The sequence below is a fragment of the Moschus berezovskii genome, chromosome 6, assembly GCF_049115385.1.
Source record: "Moschus berezovskii isolate FMDL1 chromosome 6, NW_MosBer_1.0, whole genome shotgun sequence".
Taxonomy (NCBI): domain Eukaryota; kingdom Metazoa; phylum Chordata; class Mammalia; order Artiodactyla; family Moschidae; genus Moschus; species Moschus berezovskii.
This window is the reverse complement of record NC_142465.1, coordinates 122,205,539-122,229,008: the sequence shown is the minus strand read 5'-3', so window position 1 is coordinate 122,229,008 and position 23,470 is coordinate 122,205,539. Positions and strand designations below refer to the sequence as shown.

Here is a 23,470-nt window from a genome sequence, read left to right as displayed (position 1 = left end):
TCAGGTGATCCTCTAGAGTTTAGGAGTACCTGTTTACTTTCTGTAGGTAATAGTGATTGCATTTTCTCATATCAAATAGTTTTGTGAGTGCATTTGCCAGAACTTCCAAAAAGTAACCAGTCCTGGGGGACTGTAGGCCAGCCTCATGACAGCCGCTGGCCCTCGGCCCAGTAGGGCCAGGGTGGAGCCCACCTGCAGTGCAACGTCAGCCCTGGCTCCAGGGGGACACCAGGTTCTGGGAGGGCCCACCTTCTCCTCCAGGTTAGCCTGGAGGGCTGCAAACATTGCTCCTGTGATGTTTTTTCTGAGGAATAAATATAGGGTTTGACTGCTGTCTTTTTCCGCATCTTCTGAATTAGAACACGTGTTATAGTTGATCTCCTGACAGATCTTGTTGTCCTACCTGATTCTGAAATATTAAAGTGTATTTGCATCTCATATAAATCTGCTGTGTGGTGGACTGCCTTGGGTTCTTTTAAAGGCCTGCAGAAATCAGTCTGCTGTCATTTTATGCCAGTGCTAGCATAAAATCACCCAATCACTACTCACACCAGAGGCAGGGATCCCCCGAGAAGCACGTGCACTCTGGAAACAATGCTAAGTCCCAGAGGCCCCGGGCATTGGCTAAAGGAGCTCAGTGCTTGGCAGGGCACCCAGCCCACATCACAGACTCAAAACTCTCTACTGAACAAAAGGACTCTCTGCGAACTTTAACTCTGGGGACCCTTCTGGCATCAGGGTTTCACCAGCTCCTAAAATGAACAGGGTAATTTACTGCATTTTCCAATTTTGGGGAAGAGACACCTGTGTACAGAACACTTTCAAGAACATGCCAGTTAAAACATCTGGGACTTTTACCGGAAAACATTAACATTTCCTACTCCTTTGGTTACTTTTGTTAATTCCCCCTGCCCCCCAGAATATGATATATTTAATCAGATCTCCATGTGCAGTGATCAGTGGCCCAGCTATGCACACACTCCTGAACAATTTGAGGCCCCGTTACAGGCTGATTTTTCTTTCTTCCTTTCAGGTTTATGTTCTAACTTTTAAAAAACCTACACATGACAGAAGTAAAAATGCATTTTTATAGTTTTGCCAGAGATGCAATGATCAATTCCCTGTCTTTAAAAAAAATCATTAATATTTCTTTTTCATCTTTGCAGGTTTTCTCCTCTCGTTTTGAAGGTGGCTTTTTCTATAGCTTCGGTTCTTCATTTTTGTTCTGAGTTAAAAATAAAGTTACTTAAGCCACAGCGTATTGACGAGTCCACCTTTCCCTGTGCCCACAGGTGCACCGCGCTGCTCTCATCACATTCGAAATGAGATTTAACAATAACTCAGATGTGTGCACTGGATCGTACAGTAAGTGCTGGCCCCACATAATGCGGTTCATGTTCTAACTTTCTGAACCCTTACAGCAGCCCTGGTGGGGCTTCCCGGTGGCTCAGATGGCAAAGAATCTGCCTGCCAATGCAGAAGACCCTGGTGCAATCCCTGGGTCAGGAAGATTCCTTGCAGGAGGGCATGGCCACCCACCCCAGTGTTCTTGCCTGGAGAATCCCATGGCCAGAGGAGCGTGGTGGGCTACAGTCACATCAGGAGTTCCAAAAGAATTGGACACAACTGAGCAACTAGCATTTTCACGCTTTCAGAGCAGCCCTGGGAATCAGGGAATAGCATTTTGCCTGCTTTTATAGATGCAGAAATGGAAATGCAGAGAGCACGGTCACGTCCTCTGAGTCAAGCAGATCAGGACTGTCTGCCACGGAATTGAGGGGGAGACTGACCTCATGTGCGCATGACTCATGGGCAGGGCTTTGTGTTTTACTTCATCCTTGACCAACCAATTACAGGAACGCCCTGGTTGCTCGGGTTATGATTATTTTGGGGGGTACGGTTTCAAGTATATGGTATCATGATTGGAAAAGAAGGCTGGCGCATTCCTCCTTTTCAGTTCAGTCCAGTCGCTCAGTCGTGTCTGACTCTTTGTGACCACATGGACCGCAGCACGCCAGGCTTCCCTCTCGATCACCAGCTCTGGAGCTTGCTCAAACTCATGTCCATCGAGTCAGTGATGCCATCTAATCATCTCATCCTCTGTCATTCCCTTCTCCACCCACCTTCAATCTTTCCCAGCATCAGGGTCTTTTCAAATGAGTCAGTTCTTCGCATGAGGAGGCCAAAGTATTGGAGTTTCAGTTTCAGCATCAGTCCTTCCAGTGAACAGTCAGGACTGATTTCCTTTAGGATGGACTGGTTGGATCTCCTTGCAGTCTAAGGGACTCTCAAGAGTGTTCTCCAGCACCACAGTTCAAAAGCATCAATTCTTCGGCGATAAGCTTTCTTTATGGCCCAAGTCTCACAACCATACCTGACTACTGGAAAAACCATAGCCTTGACTAGATGGACCTTTGTTAGCAAACTAATGTCTCTGTTTTTTAATATGCTGTCTAGGTTGGTCATAACTTTTCTTCCAAGGAGCAAGCGTCTTTTAATTTCATGGCTGCAGTCACCATGTGCAGTGATTTTGGAGCCCGAAAAAATAAAGTCTGACTCCACTGTTTCCCCATCTATTTCCCATGAAGTGATGGGACCAGATGCCATGATCTTTGTTTTCTGAATGTTGAGCTTCAAGCCAACTTTTTCACTTTCCTCTTTCACTTTCCTTAAGAGGCTTCTTAGTTCCTCTTCACTTTCTGCCATAAGGGTGGTGTCATCTGCATATCTGAGGTTACTGATATTTCTCCCCGCAGTCTTGATTCCGGCCTGTGCTTCTTCCAGCCCAGCGTTCCTCATGATTTTGCTTTCTATAAACTTATGTTACTCAGCATGTAAAGGTTTCTGTGACACTTCCACTAGTTTGAACTGTCGTGAATCATTTTGTGTCAATAATCGTATGCATATATGTATCAATAATCATATGCATATATGTATCAATATATTGTTCCACGTTAATCATTTCACCTGGGCTTCCCAGATGGCTCAGACATTAAAGAATCTGCCGGCAATGCAGGAGACCAAGCTTCAACCCCTGGATGGGGAAGATTCCTGGAGAAGAGAATGGATACCCGCTCCAGTACTCTTGCTTGGAGAATCCCATGGACAGAGGAGCCTGGCGGGCTACAGTCCATGAGGTCACAAGAGTCGGACCCGACTTGGTGACTAACACTCTTCCACTCTGTTTGCCTCGCATCTTCATTATTTGCTTTAAGCTTTTGTTTGTAGGAGTGCCCTTAGAAGGCAACGCATATTTGACTCTTTAAAGAAACCTGATTAGTCTCTGCCTTTTAGCAGGAGACTGGCCTGTTTACAGTTGCTGTCAGCGCCGAAGCTGCACTTCTGCCTTGAGCAGCACGTTCCACAGTCTCTCTCTGCTCCTTTCACGGTTCTTTTCCGCACACACGGTCTTACTCACTTTTCTTTCCACACTGGTTTAGAAGAAGTCATGCTCTTGTTTCTATTAGTGGTGGCCTTTACGTTAATCAAGTGCACTTTTAATGACTGAGCCATTTCCTTTGTGATGGAAGTTCCTTCTTCCCACAAGAGACACTCAGAGACTTTTCCTCTGCAGCAGCCCCCCTGCAGCTGTTGTCAAATTAATCAGAAGTTACAATCAGTTTACTATTGCAGGAAAATATTCTTCACAATATGTGGAGTGCATTAAATAATACTGCTGTCAGTTCTGTGTTCAATGGTGTATCCACTGTCATAGGAATAATTTATATCTAAGCTCTGTGTGGTTAATTGGCATCCAGTCACCACTGATCTTCTGACCTATGACCTACAACCTTTACAGTCATCAGCCAGTCATTCTTATCTCTTTGATGGGCTCCAGGGCATCTTTTATTGCCTCTTTCAGGAAAGGTATGTGAGTGACACTTTCTAAATTCTTGCAGATTTAAAACTGTCCTGTTTACTTCCTTTGTCCAAAACCACAATCAGAGACAGAACTGAACTCACAAGTAAAGGAGGCGACAGAGGACGAGATGGCTGGATGCACCATGGACTCAGTGGACATGGATTTAAGCAACCTCTGGGCGCTGGTGAAGGACAGGGGAGCCTGGCGTGCTGCAGTACACGGGGTCGCACGGAGTCTGACGTCACTTAGCGACTAAAAACAACAGCAGCACAGATAGAACTGTTTTTCGACAAAACCTGGAGGGGGCGCTGCTTTCTCTCTGGTTGTGGGTCTCGTGGGTTCAGAGGCAGCCTGTCTGTGCCTTTGCAGGGAGGCCCGCGGACTTTTCCTACTGCTTTTGCTTTTTTCTCCAACACAACCTGGAAGATTAGAGTTTCCCTTCACTCTGCCAAGTGCAGACACTGCCATGGTGGCCGAGTTCTGGCTGCCTTCGCTCCGCCTTCACTCGGGGCGCCCCTGGCTCCGCAAAGCCTCTTGACAGCCGTCTGTTCTCACCTTCTCCCGGCCTTCTCCTGGCCATGCGGCTTCCACAAGGGCGTCCACGTCTGCAGGCTGGGTTTCCGTCCTCGGTCCTCATAAGTGCTTTCTCTTTGGCTTAATTTCCCGCATCTCCTATGACGCGTTTCTTGGTTTAAGATCGGTCCACACCCCTGTGTTGGTCCTCTGCAGCGACACCTCTGTCATCGGCAGCTTCTGTACGCAGCTCAGTCCACTCTGATGTCTTGGGTCTCTTTGTGCTCAGCTGCTATTTAGTCCTGCAAAGTTTTGGATGCTTGCCTGCATTTCATCCCAGGCTGCCATTTCCTCCAGGCTCTTTGCTCCTGGGTCACGGAGGTCACAGCCTCTTGTATCTGTTTGATGGAACCAGCAGATGGTTCCCAGAAGGTCTCACATTTACTGCAGAGCCTATTTCCAGAGCTAATCCGCCTTTAAGTCTCCAGAAAGCATTCCCTTCCACAGAGAGCTGGCGTTCTTTTACAGCCTTCTGTTTATATTTTAGATGTGTTGCTTTTAAAAATTCCTTTTTAAACAGGCAGAGGCTGATCCCACCTGGGAATGTGTCAGCGGGCTTGGGATGAGCAAGTCTGATTCTCTCAATTCTTGGGGCTGTGAGAGGCCCTGCCTGCCCCAGGCTGGCCCAGAAGGTTGGGGCGATGTGCAGAGACCCCAAAGGCAGCTCCCGGGGGGGGGCTGTTCCCACCTGGGAGGCCAGGTTTTCTGTCTAAACGGCGGACTTTTGAGAAGGAAGGACTGCGCGGCCATCACAGCCTTGGCGTGTTGGGCAGGCTTCCCCGTCCCAGGCGACAGGCTCTCCTGGCTAACGGAGCCCCTTCCAGGGGGCTCACCTGCACGCTGGCATCTTCTAGTCCTGCTGCTGGAGCCATGGACTCACAGAGGGAAGCTTTCCCCCCACCCCGCCATCCCCGCCCCTGGTGGGCAGGCTCCACCTCTGCCCGCTTGTTTTGTGACCACAGCAGGGTCTCTGGGTCCAAAGTGAAGTCCAAGCATGAGGAAGAGACCCCAGGCTCCATCTTGGGGGGCCTTCTCCTCCGTCATCTCCCTTTCCCCGCACCCCAGGACCTGTGAGGTCGGACGGGGGCGCGCTCCTCTCCCACAGCTCAGGGAGCCTAGGCTCACGGAGGTGAAAGTGGCCCCTGCAAGGCTGCCTGTGCGTCGCACCTGTCCCGCCCACAGGCTGAGGCTGGGAGGACGGACCTGTCTGGGCATGGCCCCGGAACAGGACTGGACAGAACAGGGGGCCTCGGGAGGTGTGATCCCACACGGGTCCAGGTGAGCCTGAGCTCACGCTCTGGGTCAGGGGATGACAGGGGGCGAAACGACCTGGGGGCAGCCGCGGTACCAGCCCAGCAGCTATGTCACCCTGTGGATCTGTTCAATGCGGAGCTGACATTTAAAGTGATCTAGATTGAGACACAAATCCTTCTATTTCATTTTTCAAGACCGATCTTTAACAAACGTCTGTGCCAAATGTCATACTTCACGCCCACTGCGGCGCCCAGAAGCCATCAGAGCTGCCACGTGGGTGGCGGGGCCGGGCAGGGCCGGGGGTCAGCAAGCAGGAAGACACGACCACAGGGAAAGGTTTGGGGTGACCAGACCCCAGGCGCGAGGGTCAGGCCGGGGCGGGCAGAGCGGATGCCAGGGGCCTGGCATTCTGCATCTGAGCCAGAGCCACGCTGGGTTAGGAAGAAGGTCAGCACCCTGACGACTTCTGTTGTGCTCACGCTGACTTAACTTCTGTCTTGAATATATGATATGACTTTTCACAGAACAGTTAAGAAGGATCAGGCTTACCTTTGTCTTTTATGAAAAAATAAATCACTAGGCAATGAAATGCCACGTGTAAGATTACAAGGACATCGTAAACCAGCAGGAAAAAAATGTGTTTTCGATGACTTTGCCAGTATTTCTGCCCAATTAGTTCATGAAACGTGGAATCAACAAACAGTATTAATTCAAGCAGCCCTTCTGGGAACTGGGAATGACTCTGAACGTCATCCATCCTTATCGAAAGCTCACGTGGACAAGATGAGAACTTGCAAGCTTGTAGGACCTCAGGGGCACTCCTGGCCAGGGTAGAGGGCCAGGGGGAGGCGGAAGGCCCTGGGCAGCCGTGGCCAGCGTGCGGGCAGTGTGCTGGGAGCGATGCCTGCTCGATCTAGAACCGCTGTCCTGATCATCGATGATCATCGATCATCGAGAGGGCTCTTTGCATGTTCCTCTGTGTGGATATACCCCCAGGCTTCCCTAAAGGTCACTGAGATCTGCGACTCTTTGGCATTCTCAGATCCCCGCCCCCACACCCGTCTGAGCAGCAGGACTCGGGTACTGGGCCAGCACCCGCTGCCCCCCACCCCCGCCCAGGTTGTACGGAAAGTACTCTCATCTGTTTGCTCAGCAGCCACTTGACCTCACGTTCCAAGCACCAGCCATCCCTGCAGCCCCTGAAGCGGCCCCTCCATGGATTCCTGAGGGGCACCTGCTGAGGCCCTGAGATCCGGGGGCCACGAGTGCTGCGCCCCAGCATCCAACACAGAGCCCACAGGGATGGAGGGCAGGGGAGGTGGGGGAGGAGGTGCTGGTGATACGGCGAACTGATCACTGACCCAGCGGCCCGTGCGGTGCCAGGGGAGGGCCGCCCCAGGCCCAGCTGAGCGGGCAGAGCTCAGCTGACGCCGACCCTGGCCTACTGCTCTCTCGTAGGCCGCCTGTCAGCTCCGTGGGGTCAGGAGCGCCCGGCTCCACGCGGTGGCCTGTCCAGCGCTCGCTGGCCTTTTCCACTGGACACGCTTCCTCCCGCTTCAGCCCGCACCACTGAAGTATTTAAAATCGAAGAACAACTCTTCTGAAGAACACTGAGGCTCGCGGTACAATACGGTAAAGAGTCACCCGCGGGAAACGCGCCTATATCAGACGGGCCAGGAGTGCCCAGGAAACACTGGGGGTTTGGTCAGACCTGCTTTTTGGTTCGGGGCGCAATTCTGCAGAGGACATGAAGAATGTCAGTGCTCACGATGCGACGGTGCCGGGCCGCCATCTAGGTTTGTGTTTACACATGGAATCTATTAAAATGTCCCGCTATTATCGCTATGATGAATAGCAGTGATTCGAATGAACACAAAATGGATTGCAGACAGGGATTGGAGTCACGACGGGGTATTTTTCATTGTTTGGCAGAAGGAAGAGTTGGTGAGGGGCAGGTACCAAGTTCCTTCTGCGGGGGACGCACCATCTGCTTGCCCTTTTGACGGGTTAACCCCAGACCTCCTGCACGAAGGCCTCTCACCCTTGGGAGGGCGTCTTGTACACGGCAAGGAGGGCTGCAGCCTGACCTCCCTGCTGGGCAGCTGGGTCTGCACAGACCCCAACCTCCCCCTCCGCTCCCGCACCTCCCAGGACGCAGCGGGGCATCTGGACCCAGGACCAGGTCAGAGGACGCCTGGCATGTGTTTCTCGGAAACAGAGGACTCAGGGAGCAGGCCCAGGTGTAGCAGAGTCCTCAGGAGGGACCCTGCCTGCCAGACGGCGCCCTGGGGCCAGTGAGCCCTCCCACCGAGGAACCTGCCTGCTGGGGCTGCACTGGGCAGGGGTGGGTGGGTGGGGCAGCAGACGAGAAGCCCCCAGGGCCGGGAGGTCCAGCAAGAGCCCTTGGCGCACAGGGCAGGTGGGGCCTCTCGGGGTACCAGGACACTGCCTGGCAGACCGATAGGAATTTAGGATGGCCCATCTCTTCCCCAAGGAAACAGGAAAGACGGCCCAAAGGCAGCTCACCGCCGCCTCCGCTCAGCAAGGCCGCACAGTACCTTGCTACGGGCTCAGAATCAGTTCCATTTCATGCATTCTCAGAAGAGCAGTGGGAAGGTGGTGACAGAGGATGAGATGTTGGATGGCATCACTGACTCCATGGACGTGAGTCTGAGCAAGCTTCGGGAGTTGGTGAAGGACAGGGAAGCCTGGCGTGCTGCAGTCCATGGGGTCGCAGAGTCAGACACGACTGAGCGACTGAACAGCAACAAAGTAAGAAGGCTCAGTGACAAATGCTCCCAACTGCTGGGCCGGCCTGCTCAGGAGCAGAGAGGAGCCCAACGCCACCAAACGTCTGCAGGAGCCCTGGCTGTGCCGGGACAGTCCTGTCCGTGGAAACCCACACCCGGCAGGGAGGCTGGGGCCCGGAAGCCCCGGGTCATGAGATAGGCTGAGCGTGTGTTCCCCCATGAAGGGGACAGAGTTCACTGCTCCCGGGGCCCAGGGGTGGGCTGACCTGGGCCGACGGTGGACAGATGGCCAGACGGTGGGGGAGAAGGCCTTCAGCTGTGACGGGAGCGTGTCCTGCAGGATGCTGGTCGGGGGAGTGACGCAACACACTCAATGCCCCCCAGAGTTCTGGCCCAGGGGGGCAAGGCCCTGCCACCTTGACCGTGGAAGGAGCCCCCTTCCCAGGGAAGGAGGGAAGGACTCACACAGGAGACAGTAAAGTGGAGGCAGGTCGCCCCCAGACACTGCAGTGCATCAGAAAGGCGGCAGGAGTTCCTGGTTGCCCAGGGGCCTGGGGGGAGCCTGGGAGGGTCATGGGTACCCTGTAGACAAGACGGAAACCCAGAGCCCTATTGGTCTGCACTTTGGGGAGAACGAGAAGTCACGGCTCCCCGGGGAGGCTGGGGACGGGGCAAAGGGCGCAGTACAGGGCCCCCAGACCCTGAACCACATCCTTCACCCAACACGGGGTCAGCCACCCAGAGCCGGATGTCACCTGTTAGGACCTCTGGGCTCCCCTCCAGGACTGCGGCCGCCACCTTCCCTGCTTGGGGTCCTCCACGCTGCCCCCACGGGGATGCTGAGGACCTGCCCTGTGGCCCACTTTGTCCTCAGTGAGTCTTGGTCCTTCTGAGCTGGGTGCAGCCAGGAGGGGTCAGGGCGGGGTCACCAGTCCTCCCCGACGACGCTCACCCCTCCTCCCAGCCCTGCAGACGGCGTGCGCCTCGGGCCTCCTCCTGGGCACCAGAAGTCCCTGTGCTGCATCCTGGCGTGGCTTCCCTTCTGGTTTTGCCAGGGAATCTTCAAGGTGCTCCACTGCCTGAGTCCTGTGCCTGTGGGGTCGACCCACAGCTTTCTGGAAGCATCTTCAGGGAAGCCCACACTGTCCTCCGTGGAGGAGCCCTCTTGGGGCCTGTCTGGCTGCCGTGGGCTGCGCTGGGGGTGCACGGTGTCCCGGGTTCCCTCATCCTTCACCCTCATCCCCGCGGACCACTTCATCTACAGCCTCCGGAGGACAGGGCTCCCGGAGTAGGGAGCGGGCCCACAGCTCCTGAGCCCGGGAGGACCATACCAGTTATGGACTCCAGGCTGGCGGCCCCCGCCCTGACCTGTGAACTTGGGGCTGGCGTGGAAATCCACTGGGTCCCCACTCCGGAAGGGCTGGGCTGCTGTTTTCCAGCTCCGAGCGCTTCGGCTGAGAAGCCAGATCCACTCTGATGTCAGAATCTTTGTAAGTGACCTATTTTTTTCCCTCTGAGTTTTCAGGATGCTGTTTTCATCTCCACGGGCCTGAGATTTCACGCTGACACGCCTCGGGACGGGGCTTTCTTCATTCATTTCCGGCCGGCGGTGAGTCCCTGCACACAGGAAACCCGGGCTTTGAGTCCTGGGAATTTCTTTAGAAAACACTTCTTTGATAATTCCTTCTTCATTTGTCTCTATTTTTGGATCTTATAGTCTCTAGACCTCCTGAATCGATCTTCTCATGTTTTTTTTTTTTTCTTTCGTATTTCCTACTTCTTTTTTTTTTTTTCTCCTCCTGGCTTTATGAGACCTCTTCAGTTTTATGTCCCACACATTTGCCAGAGTTTTAGCAAATTCTGTTACACAGACCCACACTCATACAGGTAGCTGCTGTCTGCAAAGACACACACACCACGTGGCGTGCGCAGGTGTGTGACCCCTGCATCTCACAGCTCTAGAAATGCGTCGTGCTTCCAGGAAGCTCCAGCCTCATACAAACAGCAGCCGCCGTGGGCGTGGTGGGGGGTGAGCGCCCTCGGCCGCAAGCCTGGCAGGCTCACCGGCACCTCGTGCCTGAGCTGCCTGCTCTCTGCGGCCTGGGCGCTCCGTCTCCTCTGAGCCCCTCGGCCCTGAACTCAGCTTCTGTGTGTCTGTCCTCTCTCTCCTCCCACCGGTGAGGATCCTGCCGTTTGAACCCGGACAGGTGGATGGGGGCATCACAGGGGGCCTCGGGCCCCAGCTCACAGCACCCAAGCTCCTGCACTGGGCTTGGCAGTCTGGTGGGTGGCATAGAGCACCCCTCCGCAAAGTTCTTGTCCGTTCAATGTCAGAACACGACCTTCTTCGGAACTGGGTCTTTAAGATGGAGCGAGTTAAGGACTTCAGGATGAAATCACCCGTCGGGCGGGGGTGGGCCCCACATGTGATGCTGGCGTCTCTACGGAAGGAAAGAGGGGAGCTCAGATGCCCAGAGAGGAGCTGGTGCCTTCATGGGGGATGTGGCCTCAGTCCGGGAGTCCCCAGGGCCGCAGGCAAACCTCAAGGTTGGCAGGACTTGAACCTGTGGCCTCCATGCTGTCAGGGAAGTTCTCTGCGGCTGTGGGTCACCCAGCGTGGTCACCAGTCACAGCAGCCATGGGAAGCTGGGACCCTGAGTTTGCTGGAAAGAGGCCCCACGCCCTGCCCACACCCCTGGGAGTGGGCGGGTCTCACATCTCTGGACGTTTCTCCACACTCGGCGCTGGCTCCCCAGGGCCCAGAGGCATGCAGCTGTGAGTCCTACGGGCGTGGGCCTCTGGGGGTCCAGGCTCCCGTGGGGCGCACAGCCCCCAGGCCAGGTGCCTCCACTCCACAGGCTGGCGGCCCTGCGTCCTGGCTCCTGAGGCCGGGGGTCCGAGGGCAGGCCCGGCCAGTGGCTCCTTGGGGGTTCAGCCCCCCCCGGCCCCCGAGATCCTGGGCCTGCCCCGCTTGGCTTTGCGGCTGCCCCATCTGCTACCTGCCCCGAGCTGGGCAACTGCGCCCCCGCCCCAGTGGACAGTGCCCCCGCCCCATGCCCCTGCCCCCCCCGGGCGCCTCCAGCACCTTCTGCTCTGTATCATAGTGGGGGGGCCTGGTGCGGGCAGCTGTAAAGTACCCCCCGAAAGCCCTTTGAGAGCCTGAGCCCCTGCGTGCAGGGTCCAGGGCTCAGGGCCCCGCAGGGTTCTCGCCCTGCACACAGACCCTGGCTGACGGGAGGCCTGAGCCACTGCTGCCTTGGACAGCAGGCCCCGGCCAGTCCCTCTCTGGAACCTCAGTGGGGGCAATGCCAGACACACACGAGGCCCTTGGGTACATTTTGCATCCAAGGATGCAGAAGTTTCCAGGTTGATGCTGGGCTTTCCAGGGACTCCCCGCTGGTCCCCTGCAAACGCTCTGAGTGTCAGAGAAAAGAGACATGAGGTCCTGGGTTGAGGGGGTGCTGAGACCAAGGGGGTGGCCTGAACAAGGCTGGCTGTCATTGGGATGGTGAGGACAGACAACCAGAAGGGTTCCCCCTCCCCCACACCGGGCCAGCTCCTCAGTCCTGGACCAGGGCCGTGGAGGCCGGATGCTCAGCGTGGATGAATGGTGGTGGGATTGGTCCTGGCCGGGATGCTTGGGGGTCAGTGTGGGGGGGCTCTGGCCGGAGAGCCTGGCTGCCCGGCCCAGCGACAGCCGGCTCACGACAAGGCGAGGGATGCAGGGTGATGGCCCATAGGCCACTGGGATCCTCTCCTGGTGTCTAGGGGAGCCCCCTGTGCACCTGTCCACACCTCACTACCACGCACTCCGGGGTCTTGGACACCTGGGCTCAGGGAGAATCCGGATGTCCAGGGTGGCTCCTGGGAAGGCGCTTTTGGCGTCAGGAGTTTCCAAGAAATCCAAGGTCCTGAGCAGACTGGACAAACTCCCGCCCTCCGAGAACGCCCTTCACTCCCCGAGCATGGCGTCCACGCAGTTCAGGAGTAAAACGCGGAGCTTAATCACTGGTTTGAGAGACGAGTTCAACCAGCTGGCCTGTCCTGGTCTAGGAGGCGCTCCTTACAGCAGCGACCAAGGCGCATCTTCAATACGGAGACACTGCCCGTGGTGGACGGAGTGCGGTCATAGCGCCCCGAGTGCCTCCAGCACCCAGGCTCTGCTTCAGCCACTCACATCCGCACGGAAGCCACGGGTGGGCGGGGTGCTCACGCCCACCGGCCCCAGCCTCTGCTCGCCCCTCCCTCCTGCCCATCAGCTGCTGTCAGCGGCTGTTTGGTTGCCAAGGAGAGGATGCTGCTTGTGACCCTGGGGAGGGCCCGTGATGTTCACCTTGCCCTGTGTGGACCAACATCACAGGGCAGAGCCAGATTGCTAAAGGAGCACCAGAAACAGGGGTCACGGGGGCCCCAGAAGCCAGGTCCCCCACCCCACGTACCCCCAGGATGCCAGGCCCCCAAGTCTTCATGGCAACTGGCCCTGGTACCTGCATGGCCTCACCCAGGGGCCCTGTGTGCATGTCCCCAAGCAGCTGTCACCTTCAAGACATGGGATGCACCCAAACACTGTAATTCTACTTCTTCCTCCTTCTTTTTATGCTGATCGTGAGCCACCAAATTAATTTCACGATCCACTAATGGGGTGATGACCTGTACTTCGCGAAGCAGTGACCCAGGAAATGCAGGCGTCAGCGTGCACCCAGGGCCTGGGTTCTGCTAATCAATTAATCAATTGATCACAAGCATCTACGTAAGACCTGAACGGGTGATGGGGACGGTGAGACCCCCAAGGCTTGTGCCAGCCCTTGGCTTGCTCACGGTTTGCTGGGGACATGGAGAAGGGAGCAGCCATGGCCACGTGGAGAAGGAGCTGGGGCGTGACCAGGTGGGTGTGGGGGGTGGCCACCTGTAGACACAGGCTGGCTGCAGGGCTCTGGGCTGAGGACCTGGCCACTGGGGTGGAATTAGCCGTCTTGTGGCCAAGCAATCCCGAGGTCTACTAGATTCCCGCCACCCAGCCCCTGCCACGGAAAACCAATTTATGGTAAAATGTGAAACTCCACGGTGCTAATTTGCCAGCTGTAAGAGGCCTGCAATTCAATCCTAGCAGAGGATTACATGCTCCAATTATAAGGTGTTTGGGTCAAGGGCTCGCAGCTTCCCTTATAGCTCAGTCGGTAAAGACTCCACCTGCAATGTGGGTAAACCCTGGTTCAATTCCTGGTGTTGGGAAGATCCGCTTGATGAAGGGATAGGCTACCCACTCCAGTATCCTTGGGCTTCTACTGTGGCTCCGCTGGTAAAGAATCTGCCTGAATATGTGGGAGACCTGGGTTCGATCCCTGGGTTGGGAATATCCCACGGAGAAGGGATAAAGCTACCCACTCCAGTACTCTGGCCTGGAGAGCTCCATAGACTGTACAGTCCGTGGGGTCGCAAACAGTCAGATGTGACTGAGAGACTTTCACTTTTCACTTTGGGTCAAGAGCTCAGGTAAGCATTTAAGAAAGCTTGGAAAACAGGTCTCCGTAGGCTGGGGTCACCTCTGCAGATACTTGGGAAGACGACGGAGCCCACCGGTCCCCTAGGGTCATCGCCCAGTTGCTCAGTGCGTCCTGCCCGTGCAAGGACCCGCAGCCCTCTTCCTGGGCGGGGCTGTGGCGCTCAGGGCCAGCGCGCGGGCGGGAGGTCAGTGTCACCACACACACCTGCCCCTCGGCCGTGCCTCTGAGTGAAGGGCCGCCCCTAGGAAGTCAAGGGTCCCTGCGCGTGCACGACTGCCCCCGACCTGCCCCACGCGTGCCGGGTGCTTCCACCTGGGCTGTGGGCTCCGTGTGCTCCACGGGCTCTAGCACTGGGCGCCCCCCAGGGAGGGGGGGGGCTACAGGAGTCCCAGGAGGCATGCGGGGCTCCTGCCAAGCCAGGACCACATGTGAATTCCATAGACTGGCAGAGTTAGGCCTCAGCTCCACGGCCTGCCGACCCCTGGCCGTCGGCACCTCTGTCTGTCCCAGCTGCAGTTTTCACGGCTGTAAAACCGAGATGATGGTTCTGAGCCCGGAGGCCTGGGGGACGGAAAGGAACACGCGTCTGCACCTTCTCAGCAAAGGTCTTGGAGTATATCAAGGACTCGGGCTGTGCCCATGGGGAAGGGCCAGCCTCAGAACCCCCGCGTGGCAGGGCGCCGGGAGGGGCTGGGGGCCTGATGAGAGGGGCGCCCTGATTCACAGGTGCTGCCCTGTGCCTCGTGGCCTGGAGGGCAGGCCTGAGCCTGCGGCAGCGCCCCCACCCCCCATGCCCGCCGAGGTAGCCAGAGCCTCTGGAGCCCTGCTCGAACCTCCCCTCCTCTGGGGGTTCATTCAAAACCCTCAACACAGCGTCACCTACACAGGGCTGGCCCAGGCCCCAGGGCGCCCACACAGGGACCCCCAGGCCCCATGAATCTGGGGATGGTGACCCCAGGGGTGCCAGTCTGCTCGTCCCCAAGGCTCTGTCCCAACAAAGGACACAGCACACAGAAGGGGACCCTGGAAAGGTCACCTGCCTCCTGAACTCAAGGGGAGGCGGCAGCCCCAGCTCAGAGCCCCTTCCGCTGCCGGAGCGGCGAGGCAGTTTCAGGGAAGGGGCTGGCAGAGCCCAGCACATCTCATGGGTGTGGAGACAGGTCCCCGCCTCCATGCTAGACACAAACAAGCGCGGCTGATGCTCAGACAAGCGCACGGCTGCGGCTCCAACTGGAGACCTGGGGATGCTCGCTGCAGCCTGGCTCCGACACCCTTCAGGGGCCGCCCTGCTGAAGACCCCTGCCCCCCAGGCCTGCAAGGGGGAGACTGCCGGCAGGGCCCCCAGGCCCTAACCCGCGCAATCACAAGAGGCTGCCAAGGCAGCTGTGGGGAGCGGGGGGCCTGCATCAGCTTTACAGCCCCGACCTCGGAAGGTGCCCCAGGGGCCCGACTCAAGCTCAGCGCTGATCTCCGGGCCGGCCATGGAGCAGGGACCCATGGCTCCCCGCAGAGCAGCTCCTCCAGACTGGCCTCTTGATGGAGCTGCTGAGAAAGCGGGAGGAGTGGGTTTTCCTCTGGCCTAAGTCCCAAGGGGCTGCGGCCCCCGCCTCTCTACCTGGGGATGCCAGCAGAGAACTCCCAGGTGCTTCCACGAGGCCCCCGCTCCCTGGCCTAATGCTCCCTGACCTAATGCTCCCTGGCATCGTCATAGCCCGGAGCCCACGCCAGCCCGCAGCTTTCTATGGAAACCTCAGGGGGACAAGCCTGGATGCGGGGTGATAATTGGCCTGTGGAGCCAGCGCTGCGTGTGCCGGGCCTGCGGAGCCCCAGAGCGGTCCCCAGGGGTCACGGCCGGGCGTCCCCAGCTCCCCTGGCCCTCACTGTCCCCCTGTGCCTGAGGAACATTCCTTTGGAAAAGGAATCTCAGAGAAAACATCCCTGGGACCGCTCTGCTGTTCTTGCCTCCCAGCCCGCGGAGGTGAGCAGGGGACCCAGCACTCCTCTTGGCGGGATCCAGGAGGGACCTGGGGCCTCCTGGGATTCTCAGAGCCTCTGCTCTAAATGCCTACCTAGGGCGCCTGCATCAGACCCACGCTCCCCTATTCTTTCCTCTTAAAGGCCCTGTGCCTACAGGTGGGGTTCTGAAGCCCCTCTGTGGGTTCAAACCTTTCCTGCAGACTGGAGCTGGGAGGACATCGCCCAGAAATGAGACACCCCCCGCCGGCCACGAGCTTGTGTGCGCTGAGCAGCCTGAAGGTGCTCTGTGCGGCCTCTCGGGCCGACGGGCACTCAGTGACCCCCTGATGCTCTGAGCAGCCAGGGGACGGACCCCTCCGGCCACAGAGCTGACAGCCTCCCGCCGGTGTGGGGTCCACCCCCGGCCCCGCCTTCTCGGCCCCCGCACCCCCACACTGCAGGACAGCCGGGGGGCTGTGTACATACCGTGGTGGTCTTTATCCGCCCGCCGGGCTGCGTGCACGTCCAGCCTGACCGGTTGATCAGCAAGTCGCAGCCCTCCCCCTCCAGACACGGGAGCATGTCACACCACTGCTTCGTCCTGATGATCCGTGCTGTGGACATAGGACAGAGGTCAGCGCCGGCCGGGGTGGGGGCGGTTCCCATGCTGCCCAGTGCCCAGTCCCGGCCTCAGGGATGGGAAGGCCGGGGGTCAGCCCCTGGGGCCAGTCGGGGGGCCTGGCCGGGTGACGCCCCTGCCCTGGGCTCCCAGTCACCCGCCCGCTGCCTGTGGCCAGCTCTGCTGTCGGTCACTCAGTAAGTAGGGACCAAGGGCCTGGGGACAGTTTCAAGGAGCATCCAAGGCGCCTTCCTAGAGGGGACCACATCATTCTCTCCTGTGTCTGGAACCCTTGTGATAGCAGGAAAGGCGGCAGGCAGGGGTCTACAGGTCAGGAGCCCCCTCAGATGTCATGGGAGCCGCCCATCCACAGGCCAGAATCCAGGGGCTGAGTCAGGCTGGAAGGGAGGTGGGTGGGGGGCGGGCGGGGACGTCTGGCAGATCTTACAGTGACACAGCGCTCCCAGAGCCTCATCCACAAAGGGGACCCCCCAGAGGACGTCCCAGGGTGGTGACATCAGGGCCTGAGTCCTTGCCATTGTCAGATGGGGAGGGGACTGGTAGACTGCTGGGGCTGCTGAGCCCTTGATGACTCCAAGCCTGTGCTTCTGGGTGGAAGGGGGTCGTGTTTCTCTCTTCCTGGGAAACCCACCACTGTTCTGTGGCTGCGGTGGGGGCAGGCGGTCGGGGACCCCTCACCGATGGAAACCCTGGAAGGAGGGACTGTGAGATGGAAAGAACATGGGTCATATTCAAGGACATGTTAAAGGAACGGGGGAACTGCGGGTCATTTCTGAATTGGGACCAAGTGACCCACGTCCTTCCAGAGGCGATCGCTTTGGTGGCTGCAGACACGGGCAGGGCGCAGCCCACAGGGCCCCACGCTGCTCTTCCTGTGCCTCGAAATCCTTAGTAACTTTTGAAGCATCTGGCATTTCTCTGCACAGAGGCCACCAAGCACAGCACCAGCCCTGCAGGCTGTGACTGTCCGTACAGAAGTGACAGGGGACGTGGGGGGCTCACCCCGTGGGGGGCCTTGGCCTCGGGGCCCCTGCAGGGGAGTGGGACTCAGTGAGTCTTAACAACGGGTGCCCTGGGACGTGGTCGGGAAGACAGACAAGGGCAGCACCCCAGGTGGCCCCTCGCTGCCGGTTCTGGCAGATGAGCAGGAGCTGCCTGAGCACAGGGGAAAGCGCCCTGGGGCCAATTAGGGCTGCCCGCCGTGGGCACAGTGGAGGGCCCAGTGGGTATGTGCTGCCCCACGGCCCCACCCCAGGCATTTCATTATCCACCGTCTCCCGCCAGTCATCCTGAGACCAGCTCTGTTCTAGGCCGAGCTACGGACGGAGCTGTGACCCACCAAAGTCACAGGATGACCCCAGGGTGGCTGGGCTTGGAGACGGTTTCTTTAGAGATCCCGTTTAACTGAGGTTAAATGAGGTCACAAGGGTGGGGCCTCCCCCCATGGCATCGGTGCCCTTAAGAGAAGGGACCTCAGCGAGACCAACCTCCCCTGTGTGGACATAGGGAGGAGGGGGTCCCACCAGGAGCCCGTCAGAGGCACCTGCACCACAGCCTCCCGCCTCCGGAGCTGCAAGAAAAGGAGCTTTTTCTGCTCAAGCCCCACGGCCTCCAGTTGTCACTGAAGCCTGAGCCTGAGCGCAGACAGCCTGGGAGACTCCACGGCTCGGAAAAGCCCCTCATCCAGTTGAAGTCAGAGCGGAAAAACAGTCCAGCTGAGTGGCAGCTCCCGTGGAGGAGGAGACGGGCTCTGCTCCCCCAGTGGGCGTGGGGGACTCCCCAGAAACGTCTCCAAGACGAACGACAAAGGCCACCCACCACCTCCTGCCCCTCAGAGCCCCCAGGACCAGTGGGGACAGACGGCTGCACCCCCTCCAGCACGCCCCCCTCGGGCCTCCTCCCCTTCATTCCTGCGGAAGTCCCGGGGCACCATTTTGGTGGCAGTAAAAGATACACAAAAACCTTGTCGTTGCAACAAGCGCAAACCTTAAGCCCATGAAGAAGCAGCGAGATTGAAACCCACAGCCTGCCAATCCCTGGAAACCGTGCGTGCAGAGCATAGCGAAGATGGAGACCAATCAAGGAAAGGAGGGAGGGTTTCTCCGGAATCAGCCAGGACACACGGGTGAGAAGCGGCTCACGTGTGGTTAGAAAAGTCTGAATCTGTGCTCCCCTCTGCGTCCTGGGGCTACGCCCAGGGAGATGCTGTCAGACCTCCGTCGTGGGGCGGGGACCCAGCCCCTGGCGTGCCCAGGGACCAGAGCAGGAACTTGGCTGCAAGAGGGACATGCGGACCTGAAGGCAAGGAGGCTGGGGTGAGACCCTGCTTGGAGAGGCCACAGCCATCCAGAAAGCGGTCACCCCAGACCAGGGGGCAACGCCAGAGGCCTGGTTCTGACGTCGACGCTGCCCTGGCTGTCTGCAGGACCAGATGGTGGAGTGGGGATGGATTCAGTCCGCCCTGCTGTGCCGGCCGGAACCTTGAGCCCGGGGTGCCCCCCCCAACCCATCATGGGCTCCATCCTCCCTGGGAAGCTCAGCGACCGTGGGGACAGAGGAGAAGCTGCAGGTGGGGTACTCAGCCCAGGGCTCGGCCAGTCCACACCCCAAACACACGTCCTTCATAGTCGAGTGAGGACAGAAGCCACTCTCGGCCGCTGACCGTGGTGCCAGAGATGGTGGACAGATGCTGGGACGGAGCCAGCCTCCCCACAGCCAAGTGCTGGGACGCCCGCTGGTCCCCTGGAGGCCGCCCCCAGGCTGCAGTGGGCACAGCTCCAGGCCCTTGGTCAAGGCCACGAGCCCCGTTCATCTTCCCTGAAGCTTCACATGAGGGCTGCTTACTCCAAGCCTCCATCCCCTCCGGGAGATGGGGACACACAGCCCCCATGGTCATGGGGGAGCCCCATAAACATGACGGGACATTTGAAGGTCAGGGAGAGGGAGGAAAGCTTGAGGGGTGAGGGATAAGGTAGGGGGAGGGACACAAGTCCTGCCCACGCTGCAGACACAGAGCCTGGACACACATGTTCACACACACACACACACACACACACACACAGACACAAGTGGAAACATGCACAAGGATGCAGAGGCCCCAGATGGAGCACACACATACACAGAAACACCCAAAACACACCCCAAGGCCTATATGTGGGAAACGGCTCATGTACGCACAGCTACATACACAGACATGCACACACATGTACATGAATGCGGGGGCTTCCCAGGTGGCGCTAGTGGTAAAGAACCAGCCTGCCAAGGCAGGAGATGCAAGAGACGGTTCAATCCGTGTGTGGGGAAGATCCCCTGGGTGAGGGCACGGCAACCCCCTCCAGTCTTGTCTGGAGAGTCCCACGGACAGAGGAGCCTGGTGGGCTACAGTCCATAGGACTGCAGAGCGTCGGACACGGCTGAAGCGACAGTCTGCACTCACACACGCGGATGCCTGAGGACACACGTCATCACCACACACGTGGGGCCACTGTGCGGGCCTGCCTGGCAGGCAGCAGGCACGTGGATGTGTCTGCAGGACAAACAGACACACCGATTCCCTGACCACCGCCCTGTTCCCACCCAGCGAGGTGGCCTGGTGTGTGGGCGCCGGCCCTGCTGAGGGTGCTGGCCGGCCAGAACCAACCACATAAGGCCTCCTGTCGACCTTGGGAGCTCGGCTTAGCCAGCCCCAGCCCACTTCCTGTGGGGGCAGTCGGCGGCGGCGCAGGGCTGGGCCACCGTGGTCCAGGGACAAAGGGGCCTTTCATGCCCACACGTCACCACCTCATCTCTGGTCCTGACGTCATGGCAGCTCTCAGCTGGGGAGGGCATTCCCTGGGGTGGAGGGGGTCCAGCGAGCAGAGTGACGTGGACGACAGCTGGGGACCGCCATCCAGCCTGTTCCGGTGTCACGACCGGGGGCCCTTGGCCTCTGCCGGCCCAGGGGGTGGGTCTCCTATGGCCGCAGACCTAGTGCCTATCCGAGCACAGGGGAAGGCGGGTCCGTCCACACTGGGCCTCGGGGCCCAAAATGGACCAGCTCTGCCAACTGGAGCCTTCGATGGGCATTGCACTGGGACCCAGCCTGGTCACACCCCCCTCCTTCTGCCTCACACACACACGTCTGCACGTGAGCACACACGTCTGCACAGGCAACAGTGGCACATGCAGTCTGCACATGCTTGTACACACGTCTCACATGCTTGTACACACGTCTCACATGCTTGTACATACATGTCTCACACGCTTGTACATACATGTCTCACACGCTTGTGCAGCACGTCTGCACACACACACACGTCTGCACGTGCGCTCATGTCCACAGGGGGCATGTGGGAATGCAGGCCTGCAGAGACGCCCTTCCCTCCCCAGCCATGGGGGGGCGGGCAGAGGCTGGCTCCTCCTCCCCGAGCACCCCTGTGAGACGCTGGGTGATCCTGGTGCAGAGCCTCATCCCGGCTCCCGTCTCCCCAGGAGAATGCCATCCCTGCAGCCCAGGCGCTCATGCGGGACAGAACACACCTCTCGGGACGCGGAGGGCCAGCATCTCGGGCAGGGAGGGATCTGTAGCCTGGGAGGGGAGCGGGGCAGGGTCCAGGGTGTCCAAGGGACTGAGAAGCAGGGGTCCCGGCTGGGTGCGGGTCGTGAACACATCAGGGACTGGCTCAGGCAGGTCCCGGTCAATCGGCTGAAGGGCCGATTGCCAAAACTGTGGAGGCAAACCATGCCTGGAGTCAAAGACAGACCCCAGGAGCTGCAGGGTGACGGGGGCCTCAGAGGGGCCTGTGGGCATCTCCTAGAGAAGATGCAGTGCCGCAGATTCAAGGGACAGGACAGCACGGGGCCCATGCAGAACCCAAGCGGGGACTCTCAGGACCGGTGCCCATAGCCAGGCACCGCAGGGACACAGCACCTGCCCCGGGGCCTGCTGGGGTAGCAGCTCTTTCTTCCTTCAGAGACAGACGCACCCTCCCTGCCCCAAGCCCCCACTCTGAAGATTAGCCACCTGGGATCAGAGGAATGTGCGACCAAACTCACTCAGATCCACGGCCATCCAGTGAGAGGTGGGGCTCTGCTTGAGTGCATTACACCCTAAAAAGCTAGTGGGGTTTTGCATGTGCCATTTCTCAGGAACCTGCAGAAGACCCAGAGTTCGGCTTAACCAGCAGAGGCCAGCAGCGTCTCTGCTGGGAAGGCCCGCGAGACTGAGCCTTTGTCTCATCTGAAGACAGTTCCTGAGTGCTTGACCTCCCCGGGCCCCTGAGGGGCCCCAGCTGGCTGGCTCTGGAGCAGCAGTGTCCACCCTCCAGGACCACCACTCTGGAATTTTCCATCTCAGGAAAAAAGACAGACTGCATGAGGCAGGAAAAAGGCGGGAGGGGCCGGGACTGAGGTCAGAAGCTGTAGGGCCTGAGCCCAGACTCACTCTGCTCAGAGGACCCTGAGCTTCCCCAGCGCACTCCTCGACTGGGCCAAGCGCCGCTTTGATTGCTCTCACAATCAGACCAGGGTCCCAAGGCTGTGTGGAGGGTCTGAGTGGACCTCAGACCAATCAGCTCACCAGCCATGAGAGCCTCCTACGGAGACTGTGTGTCCAGCTATTGACCCGTGGGTGTGTTTGTGTGTATGCATGTGTGTGTATGTGGTGTGCGCAGATGTGCCCCTGTGTGACACAGGGATGAGCTGTGTGGATGTGGGGCCCCCGTCCCTCCCCACCAGGAAATGTGCGATTCTGGGACCCCTCTCTGCTCCCAGCACACACAAGCTCCAAAGACGGGGAAGCTCAGAAATGCACCCCTTCCAGATGCCCTTGCCGGCCCCCGCCCGCTCCTGCAAAACTGAGGACCTGGACACGCAGAACGACCTTGGAGACACCAGGTCTGGTGGCCGGCACGCTTGCTTGGACAGCAACTGTGGCAACGAGTGTGCTGCCCTCTGGAGTCTGGACAGATGGACGGGGACGCGTGGCGCTAATTGGCCCGGGATCACAGAGACCGTGCCGCTCCGCTCGACGCCCGCGCCCTTTGCTGCTCGTAAATTGCATGGTTCCCTTCGGAATAAACTGTTTCTTCATTTCCATTAACACATGAATCTGCTTACTTTACTCAACAGCTCGGAAAAATGAATCATCCAGAACAAAACCAGTGGGATTCCAGAAATCTCTGGCCACACTCTCAGAGGCAGTCATAAAGGGACCGTGTCCGTCCAAGATGGGGAGGCTGCATCTAGCAGCAAGGTCCCTGGCCCCAAAGTCCCCCAGGCCTCACTGTGACGGAGGGGTTAGGCCACATCCCCATGAGGGGACGGGGCGGCTGGCATTTAATACGAGCAGAGACACACACACACACACACACACAACCCACGGGGGCCGGACATAGCCGAGATGCGCACAGGTTTCCAGAAGCACCCACCACACGAGGGGTTGGCACAGGCCCTGAGGGTGCAATCGAGACGCTTTTGCTGCAGGAATGTTGGGAGGGTCCCCAGAAGGCCCTGTCTTTCTGCTCCTCAGGGCAGCACATGGGGGCCCCTCCTGGGAGCGGTCATCAGCTGGGGCAGAAAGGCCTGGGGGGCTGGAGGTCAGAGGGCACCTCGGGTTGGGGGGCGCTGTTCGAGGATCTTCCCTGCCAGACCACTCTCAGGCCGGCTCTCCCAGGGCAGGAGGACTCCGAGGAGGGGGCTGGAGGCCCGCACAGGGAGGCCCCGCCCGGCCTGGGGAAACGAGCCAGCCCAGCTGGGCCTCCCGGCGGGCTCTAGTCTCCCTGCATCCCCCCAGAGACGGGCGGCCCTGGGCTCAGGAAAACTCCAGCAACCGTAACACCTGCTGGGACCTGCACGCTTCTGGGACAGATGCACTGTGCCCTCACACACTCAGAAGCAGCTTCTGTGTTCCAGAAACTCCCGTTTGAAACATCAAAGCCCAGGCACACCTGGC

At 58.7% G+C, this 23,470-nt stretch overlaps 1 protein-coding gene across 3 annotated transcripts in view; it reads right to left on the bottom strand.

The window, feature by feature from the left end:
- Positions 1 to 23,470, bottom strand: part of TAFA5 (TAFA chemokine like family member 5) — a 167,835-nt gene that overhangs the window by 9,943 nt on the left and 134,422 nt on the right. For all 3 annotated transcript variants that reach the window (XM_088837581.1, XM_088837579.1, XM_088837580.1), the window contains exon 3: positions 16,386 to 16,513. In XM_088837581.1, coding sequence (XP_088693707.1) covers positions 16,386 to 16,513 — 128 coding nt within the window. The remainder of the gene's footprint in view (positions 1 to 16,385; positions 16,514 to 23,470) is intronic.